This window comes from Azolla caroliniana, unplaced genomic scaffold (genome assembly GCF_043228905.1).
Source record: "Azolla caroliniana isolate FFs.n. ecotype wild unplaced genomic scaffold, voAzoCaro1.0.p SCAF_8, whole genome shotgun sequence".
Classification (NCBI taxonomy): domain Eukaryota; kingdom Viridiplantae; phylum Streptophyta; class Polypodiopsida; order Salviniales; family Salviniaceae; genus Azolla; species Azolla caroliniana.
Window position 1 is genome coordinate 18,689,100 of NW_028230443.1, and position 12,248 is coordinate 18,701,347.

The following is a 12,248-nucleotide window of genomic DNA, read 5'->3' on the forward strand; positions in this document are numbered from 1 at the left end:
TGCTTTACCTATTAAAAAGTAAAATGAATCATTTGGATCAAATGTTCACAAGATACACAAGCCATTCTGGTTCTTCATTAAATTAACAAGAGAATAAATTAGTAATGATTCATTCGGATCAAATGTTCACAAGATAAACAAAGCCATTTTGGTTCTCGGTGAAATCAACAAGAGAATAATATACTAATGTAGGTCGTAGAATAGAATATGTAAGCACATCAGTTACCACATGGACGATCTATGAAGACTTTCATGACATACATCTATGCATCATGTAGATATTCAACATGTTCATTGTGTAAATCTAGTTTTCATCTAGATATTAAACATGTTTTATGTATAAAGTCTTCAATCTTACATTTCCATCATACAAATCTTCAATCCTAAATTTCAGTCTTGCCTCCCTTTCTATGAAGACTATCATGACATTCAAGTGCAATCCCTACTTTTAGGAAAAGGAAACAACAAAAGGCTAAAACACTGTATCCTTAGTGGTATCATGTAATCCCAAAAGCATGTCATAAAGCGCATCTGCTTTTTGCTTTTTGGCATGCTGACCTGTGTCCTCAAGTTTCTCTGTTTGTGGCAAAGGTATTTTACATGCAGAAATGTATGCAACCTTCTTGATTGTTGCAGGAGTTGAGTCACAACAATCTACTTCCGGAATTGATAGTTTCAAGCCTTTCAGACTTCCTCGCTCCTCGGAAATTCCAGCAGAATTCAATTCGATGACAGCCTTTTCTACAAAACCTGATGGGTTGCACAAATATTTTTAAGGCTGCAAAAATACCAAGTAATCACATGTAAAACAGAGAAAGACAATAGACAAACAAATACCTGGCATCGAAGAGCAAGGTGCACTGAACCCTTTCACATTTTCTTGTTCCTTGGGTAATCCAGCTGAATTCAATTCAATGAAAACCTTTTCTAAAAGTACATCAGTTACATACACAAGAATTTTAAGGCTGCAGAAATACCAAATAATAGCATGTAAAAAAGAGAAAGGCATTGACAAATAAATACCTGGCATTGAAGAGCACGATGCACAACCTTCCTGTTCACTAACATTTCCTACCATCTCCTGATGCTGGTGGGTGGAACTGGTTCCAAAAGAAAGAGTCCCCTCATCATCCCATTTACAATTGAGATAATTGGGGATTTTACCATTCTCTTCCTGTAAAGGAAATAGTTTCATCTCCCCTATTCTTCCTACCTTCATAAATCAAATGTTACTGAAATCTATAATATGGGTTTCATTAACTTACTGGCTTATACTTGAACCACGCTGATAACAAGTTGAATATGCATATAAAGTCATGAAGTACCTGTTTAGCAAAAGAGTTAAAAACTTCAACAGAACTGTTACGCTCTTGAGAATTTCTAGGTTTAACAATAAGAGCAATGAGCAGACACAAAAAGGTACAAAATGCACCGTTATATTATACAACTCAGATATTACAAGTATCTCCAAGGATTGGGATGAATCGGCACAACAATGAGCTCAATCTGAGAGCACCAGAGAGAGCAAAAATACCAATCAGGAAAATATTGAATCACCCTTCCTCCAAGTTCCATGTCTTTATGTAACGGCCTGACATGGCTGTTGGGGCTAGCCATTGGGACTCTGTTGGGACTAATGTTGGGTCTGGGATGGGCTGTTTGGTAAGACCCAGTCATGTTTGGGACTGAGTGCACCCGGGGCTTCTAGAGCTTGAGTTCCAACAAGCTTACAAAACTAGGTTAGCTGTACAAAAAATAGGAACACCGACTTTGGATTAGGAGCCTCAAACATTTGAGGCTGTATCGCGGTTGCTATAGTAATCGAGCACCATTTCTCAATGTCACTCAATCATATCTGCTTCTTCCACCCATGTAGTCACTGCTGGAGAATGGCTTCAAGTATGAACACCAAATGGTGTACTAACTTGCAGTGTCCCTTGTCCCCATTTCTGATCTGGCATGAAATGCTCGAGTAGACTGACATAGAATGTGTTGTGCATTCGTAGTCTCAGTGGTAGCTCAAGGTTGTAGGTGATTTTGTTAAGGCATTGTAACACATTATATGGTCCATAAAAGCGGTGATTGAATTTAGTGGTGGGAGACCCATATGTTTGGCACTAAATCGCCAGTTTGGAATGTCACATCAATTCGTCACTGATTAGCTTGTTTTGTCATTTGCTTTTACTAAGGTTGCCCTGTGCCTTGGACCAAGTCTCTTGCCATGCCTTCAAGAACTCATCTAATTCCAAATTTCCGTGTCAGGCACGTTGGCACTTATAGCTAGAGGTGTAAGCACTTCTTTACACGTTGCCAATGGAAAAGGTGAGAATCCCATGGCCGAGTGTTTTGCTGAGCTGTAACAGAACTCGAGTGTATCTACGTGGGAGATCCAGTCTTTCTGATCCGTCCTTACATATCATCGTAAATCATCTTCAAGGCCTTTGTTAAGACATTCCATTTGGCCATCTGTTTCGAGATGGTGCGAAGATGATATACAGAATTCCGCTCCCATTAGCTGAAACAATAATTGAAGCGCTTTCCTCCTCAAAAGGCCGTGGACCATAGGATTGAGCTCATCACAGGTAGCACACCACCCTCGAAGGCCCCTTATCGAATGGATCACATGCAACTACAGGAGTTAAAGAGGCAACTAGAAGAACTTGAAGAGAAAGGGATTCATCTGGCCTAGCAATTCCCCTTACGGAGCTCCAGTTATAGAAGGAAGGCTGGGAGCTTAAGGCTGTGCACAGACTACAATGGCCTTGAATAATATAAGTAGTCCCAAGGTTCAGGAAAATAATCAATATGGATGGGTGGGAATCGGGACAACCATAAGTCCGATCTGTGTGCAGCAGAGAGAGCAGAAATACCCAATCAGGAAAATTGCGAACCCCCTTTCCTCCATGTTCCACCTCTTTATATAGGGGCCTGACATGGCTGTTGGGACTAACCGTTGGGACATGACCGTTGGGACTGGGACTGGGCTGTTTGGTAAGTCTCAGTCATGTTTGGGACTGTCTGCTGTCTGGACTGGCTGAGTGAACCACAGGAACAGTACCAGTTCAGTTTTATTATAACACTGACTGAGTAATGCAATGTCAACACAAAAATACTCGACCAGTCCTGCAGCTAGACAAGCAATCAATCACATGGCACAGATACATCTTAGTCAATAATGGTAATGTGGAGGCACACAGTAACTCAACACATCAAGGAAAGGCATTCAATGCTTTCCTTCATCTATTTTATTTTTTCCTGGCATACTAAAGTTCAACGGCACAAGTACCATGGCAATGACTTAAAATGTTGTTAAGACAATATCATTTCATTTGGGTATCACTTTGACCAGTCGTGCAGCTGGATAAGCAATCAATTGTACTTATAACTTACCATGACACAAAACGGCATTCAATAGTTTCTTTTATCGTGGCATTGAGCTATTTTCCCAAAAAAACCCTTGCAGTGCCATTACACCAGGGCCCACAAGTATCAAGATGAGTCGGTGCTGTTTGTTCTCACCTGAGACAGCAGAATTTCAATCTTTGAATGAGGGAAGCAGGGAACCTAATCTATCATGTTATCCTGTCTATCATGATGTAATCAAGAGATGGAATTTCGCAAGGAATTTTGGTTTCACTTCCAGCTTCCACCTCGAGTCAGTGTGGACTTGAGCATATCTGTGACATGATGTTTATTCCGGCCTCTTCTGGCGTTGAGATAAATGGAGGTTATCTTGCCCAGCACATGTAGCCAACGGGCTTATTGTCGTCTCTAAAAATCTCTTTGTTCTAAATATCCATGCCATACCATTGGGCCCACAAACTTATTTGGTTATACCATCATGGTGCTACTTGATCGGCTCTTGGAGAGTTTGGAATGGGACTCTTCCCTCGTTTATCTTTCTAACCCTAGAAAGGTATTCTAGTGTTCATCACAAAGCTTTCAATCATTGACATAACCACCGAGGAAAATGGTTAAAAAAAAACTGTCAGTGCTACTGCAACATGAAGCCTTCAGTTGTCTAGTCAAAACCAAATTATGCAATTTATTGCTAATTACAGCTCCTGATTCCAGTAACTTTATCTAATTTTACCAGCATAACAAGAAATCAGAAGCTACACAATCCACAAGATATGATTTTGAGGCATTTTACTACAAAATCCAAAAATTCTAGATCAAGTAGTTCTTTAAATACAAACCATTTTTAATAAATAGTCGATAAGATAGAAAACTGAGAAGAAACCTGCTGTGATAACACCCGGAGACGTGCAAGAGTTGCAAGGATTGTGAGTGCAAAGGCCATAAAGAATGTCTGACCGAGGAGACCAGCAACTTGTCTAACATAATGAAAGAGAAAACATGTAGTAGTGATTGACCAATCTTTCAACTGTAGCCATGTGGAACACAAGATAGAGGAGCTAGAAACACTCCTTTAGAGAATTAACTGCATTGCTCTATAATCAATTATCATATCCTATGTTAACTGGTTAAAGAAGGCATACACATTTTCGAACATCAAATTATGGGTATAGAATTGTTATAAAAATGTAAAATGTAGAGGCTTGATTAAAGGATACAAGCTCGCCGAAAGAATCGATTCTGCCATCTGTAAAGCGATATAAATATTTCTAAGATAAGAAGCCAATCAACATATTTATACAATATTTAGAAAGTACTAAATCCCTGTACAAAATGCAGTTCTCCTATTAGTTGGATGCAACTGAAATGTAGTGAAGTGTTGCATTAATCCTGACAATTCACAAACTAAACCTCCATGACTGCATTCTCATGCTCAAGTATGAGACAGGATACCACACGTTCATGTAATATTAACTGTCTCCTTATGCAGAGCACTGGATAGGATTCACCGTTATCAGACACTGCAAGGAATTTCACAATGTGAACGAAAGTATAAGCATCTAGACACCTAGAAAGTGTTCAATGATTGAGAGAGCAACAGAAGCACTAAGCTATGTGAGTCTGTTCTTTGTCATTCTCTGGAATGACAAACAAAATGATTTTAAATGAGACGTCAGTGGAATTAAGGTAATTGATGTGGTTAGAATATAAATGCGTGAAACCACATTTTTAGCATGTGAACTAGGTCCCAAGTTCACCATACATGTTTATATGGACAAATGTCGGGAGTGATGACACAAGTCACCATTGGAAGAAACAATTGGAATTTGAGTCTGAACATTAGTGATGAAATGTAACTTGGACATTCATATCAAGGGTGTTCACAATAACAAATAGGAGGTGTGTGAAAGGAAGCAAGAATTTGGCACCTTATGCTTGTTATTTTGGGCGTTATATGAGTCCTTGATGTTATTCTTTAAGGAGAAAAATGTTTCATGAAGAAATGGCCAACCTCTATCATGTTTCTCCATATGACATCTGAGTTATACTTTGGTTTCCCATGGGATTGTTTCCTGCTTGTTTTGTGTCAATTCAGCAAGCTTTAAAAGGTAATACTTGTCTATGAGAGTGTGTGTATCATCTTTCAATATTCAGAGTTCTCAGTTATTGCCTGAACAATTACAAACACCAAATTTATTTAGATATGGAAATGTAGTTTAAACATGTATCACACCTGGTCCAAAAGTCTCACTGCTCCATAAATATGCCTCCTCAAATCTGAAACTTTTGAAATAACTGACTCATCTTTTCTGAAGAAAATCAATGCAACAGTTCTACATACAATGAGCAGTGTACATTCAAACGAATTCAACTTGGTTTACATGTCATCGAGGAAATGAAATGTACCTTGATTGAATGGTGTTTTGGTGACATTGCTCAAAGCTCTGAAGCAATTGAGATAATCGGGCAGATTGAAGCAAGCGTAACTCTCCTCGAACCTGTTCGCATGGACAAGAACCCTCAAGAACCCTTCAATGGAGATTAAAAGCCATTTCAAAGAAGGGACATACTTGGCGCAGCCTTCGGAAATATAGGGCCCTGCGATGTTGATTGGCATTCTTGTACATAAGACGTTCGAATATTATCATTTCATTACTCAACTGAAGAAGAACTTTCTGAAGGCGATGCATAATAGCTGCAGAGGGATGATGCTCCATCACAGACTGCAAAAGGTTGAACATCCCAAAATGCATTTATTTGATTGATAATGCAGAAATAATAATCAAAATTAACTTAAACTATGTTTCTTTAAGGTACTAGCGACCCAAATATCTTCGCTATGGAGAGATTATGGTGTCATGGAGAAAGTATTGCTTCATTGCATCTATCAATAGCAATTGATATATTTAAAGTATAATTTCTTTTAAAACACTCAAGATAACCTAGAAAAGAAGTTTCAAAAACAAAGATAAGTTCTTTTTCTTTTGATTAGGCTGCTGCAAACAGTTTTATTCCATTACAACTATGATTTAAATGCAATTGAAGGTCCAGAATGTACTATGAAGCACCCTTTGAAATCAAAGATGGTGTGTATACTCAATAATTTTCTACAACACTAAGAATTGGCTAATACCCTAAAAGTAAACAATTAAGCATAGAATTGGTTAATACTTTGGTCCAAAGCAAACAGAAATTCTGATCTGTTGAATATAAATACTTCTATCGAAAGGAGCATCTACAAGGAACAACATTATAACTTGCAAATTACAAATCCTCTTAAAAGAAGCTATTGACTAGCGATTTCATGTAGCCAGTGAACTTTGTCCAGATTGTAAATTTCTTAACAAACATGAATGGTATGGTTCGAGCAAAGTCATGTGAAATCTTGACGAACTATAACCAGCCATCCTACTAGCTAGTAAACAAACTAATAAATTTTTAAAAATTAATGTTTTTCCCGTTTTTTATCATGTTTCAATCGTTAATGTAGACATATATACTGTAAATAAAAGAGAACACAATAATAGGAGAACAGCCTTAGTCTAATGAGGGCTAAGGAAAAAAAGTATGTTCATATGCACAGAATCTCAACACTCTTCACATTAATCTGCAAGACCCAGTAAGCGGATTTGATTTCTAACCCTAGGATGCAAAATCTCCACATGACACTAATCCAATGTGATAAAAATGCACTCAAACTGTCATCAAATGAAGGAAAATTCCTAATAAGCAGGTTTTGGCCCACTATGGAAGCTAATGGAAAATAAGGATCAACAGTATGTGGGGATTTCTCACTAGAACTGAAGAGGCAAGCTCGTCAAAAAGAACAATCACAGCTTTCATTAGTCCCATCACTCTTACTTAAGCTACAAGTCAATCAAGGGCTACACAAGTGGGCTCCCGACCAGGACATTGTAAAGGGGTTACAATATATCAGGCAATAGCAATTTTTCGTGCACATAAGCCCCAGCCTGGTGGATCACATTCTCACCACCCTTGTCATCGGATACCTCTTCAGTTCTATTTCTAATTACTTAGTTACTCTTCTCTGTGGAGAAGAAATATGGGACCGAGTCTTAACAAGGCAAATAACTGGAATGATTTAGAGAGCCCTTTAGTCTCAAGGATTGCCCACATGATAAGGAGCAAAGCATTGGTTCTCTATATATAATCTGGTCAGAGAAGGGATTATTCCAATCAATCACGTGCATCCAACGGCTTTGGGAGATCCATAAATGAAGGTACTCAAGGTTGGCACTTATGTCATCAAAAAAACTTGGTGAACATAGAGACGTTCATTGTTGGTATGCTGAAATGCAACAATGGTTTGAATGATATGGCATAAGACTAAATGCACAACCCCCATTCCAATATAGCTTGGATTGTCCCCATCTAAACATGACCAAAGTGGAAAAGAATAGCGTGATCCGAACTTAACTTGAAAAAACAAGATAACATAGATCAGCCCCAAAATATCACTTGGTAGGATGATGGCCCACTATAAGACACTCTTTTTACACGCATAGGAGGATGGATTCATCATCAGTGTCATAGGGCAGCTGCAAACTTCATCACATCAGTTAAAGATTGACGTACACAGATGCACGAATACCTCTAAAAGAAAGAATTTGCAAATTGTACCATTAGGGAGTGAAATCTGAAGAACACTATGTTTGTCACTATAGTGTTTTATATGAAATAAGAGGGAGATACCATATTGCATCTTTAAACAAAGCTTTGGCCCACTATGCAAGGTAATGGAATATGAGGACCAACTCTGCTTGGGGCTTTTCTTGATAGAACTCAAGAGACACAGGGAAAAGTTGTTGAAGGACAATAGTACAGCCACACAAGCTTATCAAAAAAAGAACAATCACAACTTTCTTTAGCCCCATCACTCCTGCTCATGCTACAAGTTAATAAAGGGCTACACAAATGGGCTCCCGACCAAGACATAACAAACGAGTTACAATAGATCAAGCAATAGCAATTTGTCGTGCACGTAGGCCCCAGCCCCATGGACCATGACCTCAGCACCCTTGTCATCGACAGATAAAGGCCATTATCTCCCGCCTCGCAGGTGCTTCCCTCACTTCTGAGACCTCTCCATTCTGGATCGACCTATGCTAGAGATCTTTCAAAGACAAAAGTTACTACACTTAAGATGTAATCTCTTGTTTGGTCCTATAGGCCATTTTGGCTTCTTAAGAGACATTACTATATCTTTCTTTCTTTCTGGTTGTTGACTTGGTGGTTACACTATAGCATCAAAGTCATAAAATTGAGAGAACTCAAGATCGATCCTCACTTATCCCATTGATCACAATCAGTCTCTCATGGACATTAAAAAGCTATCTATATATTTCGTGGACCAAGCAAAGGCACAAAAGAAGAAATTTGTCTGGATTCTTTGTAGATTTCCATTAAGCCTTTGATATTGTACCGAGGGAACAGCACCTACAAAGATTCCGTGCACTCAAAATTCCATCGGACATGATATGGGCTACATATGTGCTATATGAACAAGTGCTTGGACGAATTAGGTGTTTGGTGGGAGCTTTCAAAGGTAATCACAATCACCATTGGTATGAAGCAAGGATCCCCACTCTCCCTACCCTCTTCGAACTCTACATCAATGAGGTAGCGGACTACATCATACATGGAGATGGGCAGGGAATCAACATATTAAGCACAAGTGTTCAAATCCTTTTTTATGATGACAATAGACTTGGTCTCAAAATCTCATGCAGGCCTATAGCATCTCAATGCCCTAGATAGTTTTTGTTGCAAAAAAGGCTCATGGTAAACCTAGGAAAGACTAAGACCATGATCTTCCACACATCCACACAGACTTGACAAGCCATCTCCAACCTATCAAGAGGGCAAATTGAAGCAGTAGATTCCTGGGTATATCAAGAAGTCACATTTACAAGCACGAGTGAGCACTTCTTTATAACCTGAGCTGACAAAGACTGACTCATTCAAGGATAAGCAACTCTATATTCTCGAACAACAATGCCACTAGGCACACTTCCAAAAGCCCCATGCCAAAGTATGGTTATTCGCTACCAAAGTCACCACTACCCTCATGTACAATGGATCCATGGGGGCTCCAAACCTACCCCTGTACATGTTGTCACCGATGATACATAGCAAAGCATCCACCCAACACAATCATTTCTGCTGAATTGGCAACACTGTGCACGATGGTAGAAGCATTATTCCAAACAGTGAACCTCATCAATCAAATTCACACCATGCCATGTCAAAGAATTACATGTAAGGAATTTGAAGCATCAAAGCAATCAACAACAACAGTATGTGCAGAAAGATCATGGTACTCACAAGTGATGAAAAATGGTAGCTTCATATATGTGAATTTGTGCTAGTCATGACATTAGCTATAGGTTAGGAAAAAATAAGAGACATTTCTTATGAACATGGATTAATTGATGACCAGCTCACCTTTTGTCGTCCTTGCTTCAAACTCCCTCATCCACGTCTTTCTCCCCTTTGAGTGACTCCTTCATTCGTCTCTTCTGCATTCACCCGAGCAAGAAAACCATAATAAAATTTTCCAAAGAAGGAGACGAAGTGTGCACACACCAACCTAACACAACCCAAGTAAAGAGAAGAAGTGTGCACACACCAATCTAACACAACCCAAGTAAAGAGAAGAAGGACACTCACCAACCTAACACAAACCAGGTAAGAAGAAGAAGAAATGTACACTCACCAACCCTCAAACAAACCAAGTAAGAAGAAGAAGAAGAAGAAGAAGAAGAAGAAGAAGAAGAACTCACAACCTCTCCCAAACCCTCTAAAATCCCCAAAAATGGTGAAACCCAAACATTTCAATCAACTAAGATCTTTGATTATCATTTAGCATGCTTGGGACTCAATGGTACATTATTAGTCAATCTCTAGCATGATTTCTCAACTTCATTTAAGTATATTCCTTTACCATGTTGACTCATTCTCCAAAAAAATTGACTAGAAAGTTATAATCTAGCTAAGTTAGGCTATAAATGAGTCATTGAAACAATGAAACATACACATAGATTGAGCAAGAACGTTTGCATAACTCTTGGAATTGTCCATTCCACCCTACTCCAAATGAGATAGACGTAAGATAACTTATGGAATGAAGGCCTCTAAATCATATAATACTAGAGAAATCTTATCAATTGAGTCGTAAATAATGAAATGTAAAAAGTGCTGATTGCTCAATGCAATGTCAACTTGAGAAATGTTATATCGATTGCATCTAAATGGATCTTGCAAATTGAACTTCTTGAAAATGTTAATCTTAGGTTCCTTCCATTGACATGGTTGGACAAATGTTAATCCCTTGAGCTCCTTGATGTTGATTGTGACTTGAACTTAATATTTTAGGTTATGTAAATTGAGCCAAGTGAGCTCAATTGCATTCGCTTATAGGCAAAGATTGTTTGCTAGCTTGATAATGCTTTGCAAGGAGGACACCATGCTATCAAATTTCTAGTGTCTTAGGACAACCTCAAATGAAGTGAGCATGGTGTAAGCACCAACATTGTTGTATTTAGGACTCACCCCAGGACTCACCTCATCATAGCTTTCTGCATGATGTTGGTATCTAAGTGGCATGCACACATTAAGGCATGCACACATTAACTAATTAATCATGACATGAGGGAGCTGTGTTTTCTCTTAATTGTGATGTATCATAACTAGATTATATTGTGATCATTGGTTATTGAAGAATACTCTCTTCCTCATAGGAACCTTATTATTAAGCATGCTAAAGTATAGAAGATAATACTCATTAGTGCCCTTCACGAGAAGTAATTCTAAGCATATGAATAAACTTCGTAAGCAATCTGACTCCCCTAAGTGAAATTTCCCACTATCCAGATTGCCTAAACAAACATGAATGCAATTTCAGTGCAACAGAAAGAAAGAAGGATATACTAACAGAGAGAAGAATGAATCTGAATATGAAATCATTTCCAGTCCAATTCTCTGAAAGGAAATATGCTTCAGTATGATTAACAAAAATGTTTCTTTTATTTTTGAATCCTGTCATCATGTCTTCGACGCTTGCGATGAAATTCCGTTTGCGGATATCCTGGATATTCACATTTGAAGTAGTGTGGGATAGATACTTCAATCGAAAGTACTGCTTGGGGACTGCCTTTTTGGCGTTAGATAGGCAAGCAACAAGCCTTACAGTTATTGGATATAGGATCCTAAGAAAGCAAATTAATATAGTATATGTGATTACCTGAAGGCGTGTACTGTGTAGGCTGCAGGCAGCAGGAGGTCATCGCCGTCCCCTCTCCCTCTCTCTCTCTCTCTCTCTCCCTCACGTCTGTGAGGAGTCTCGTGAACCGTCACTCCGAGTGGAGACAGCAGACTTAGTGAATTGTCAATCTAGTCTCTCTATTATCTAACCTAATTAAATCCCATAAACAGCTGAACCGGTTTGAGCCGGTTTGGCAAGGCTCAACCCAAGCCAAGCCGAGATCAAACCGTTTAGGCAGGCTCAAGCCTAAGCTGAGCCGAGCCGCTAAGCCGTTTTAGGCTTGAGCCGAGCCGTTTCCAATCCCTGGTCCAAACCTAAGAAGTATAAGCGTAAGGAGGATACAAGCTTCGACAAATTTGGAAGAGGTTAGAACGATAAGTTGAATCATTCAAGAAGCTAGTGACCACGTAAAATTGTTGTTGCACTGACAAATCTAGGACTTTATGCACTACCCCATAAGGGGGGAAGAGAACTTTTATGTTCCCAAAATACCCTCCATTGCCAATAATTGCTATTAAACAAAAAAACTCAACTCCTCCCCCCGAACTATCCGTACAATTAGAACATGTGCACACATTTACTCATAAACACAAATGCACACACA

General features: G+C 38.9%; 1 protein-coding gene across 3 annotated transcripts; it reads right to left on the reverse strand.

The window, feature by feature from the left end:
- Positions 1-294: 294 nt before the first annotated feature.
- Positions 295-11,720, reverse strand: LOC147861237 (uncharacterized). 3 transcript variants are annotated; one of them, XM_087323731.1, is made up of 11 exons: positions 11,624-11,720; positions 9,826-9,899; positions 5,931-6,083; positions 5,767-5,858; positions 5,594-5,669; positions 4,578-4,606; positions 4,244-4,337; positions 1,266-1,325; positions 1,024-1,174; positions 838-927; positions 295-750 (listed from the first exon to the last, which is right to left on the reverse strand). In XM_087323731.1, exons 3-11 carry the CDS (start codon positions 6,075-6,077, stop codon positions 473-475), a joined length of 1,017 nt encoding a protein of 338 aa, XP_087179857.1. In that variant the 5' UTR covers positions 6,078-6,083; positions 9,826-9,899; positions 11,624-11,720; the 3' UTR covers positions 295-472. The 3 variants fall into 3 exon arrangements, with proteins under 3 accessions (XP_087179857.1, XP_087179856.1, XP_087179858.1); XM_087323730.1 differs by lacking the exons at positions 9,826-9,899; positions 11,624-11,720 and having other exon boundaries at positions 5,931-6,139; XM_087323732.1 differs by lacking the exons at positions 4,244-4,337; positions 4,578-4,606; positions 9,826-9,899; positions 11,624-11,720 and having other exon boundaries at positions 5,931-6,147.
- Positions 11,721-12,248: the final 528 nt, after the last annotated feature.

Excerpts from the sequence above, each read along its gene's own strand:
- LOC147861237 (XM_087323730.1), bottom strand. The coding sequence starts at position 6,113 with ATGCATTTTGGGATGTTCAACCTTTTGCAGTCTGTGATGGAGCATCAT. Across the intron at positions 5,670-5,766 it reads CAAAACACCATTCAATCAAG|AAAAGATGAGTCAGTTATTT; the intron begins GTACATTTCATT and ends GATTTTCTTCAG. Across the intron at positions 4,338-4,577 it reads TCGATTCTTTCGGCGAGCTT|ACAAGTTGCTGGTCTCCTCG; the intron begins GTATCCTTTAAT and ends TCATTATGTTAG.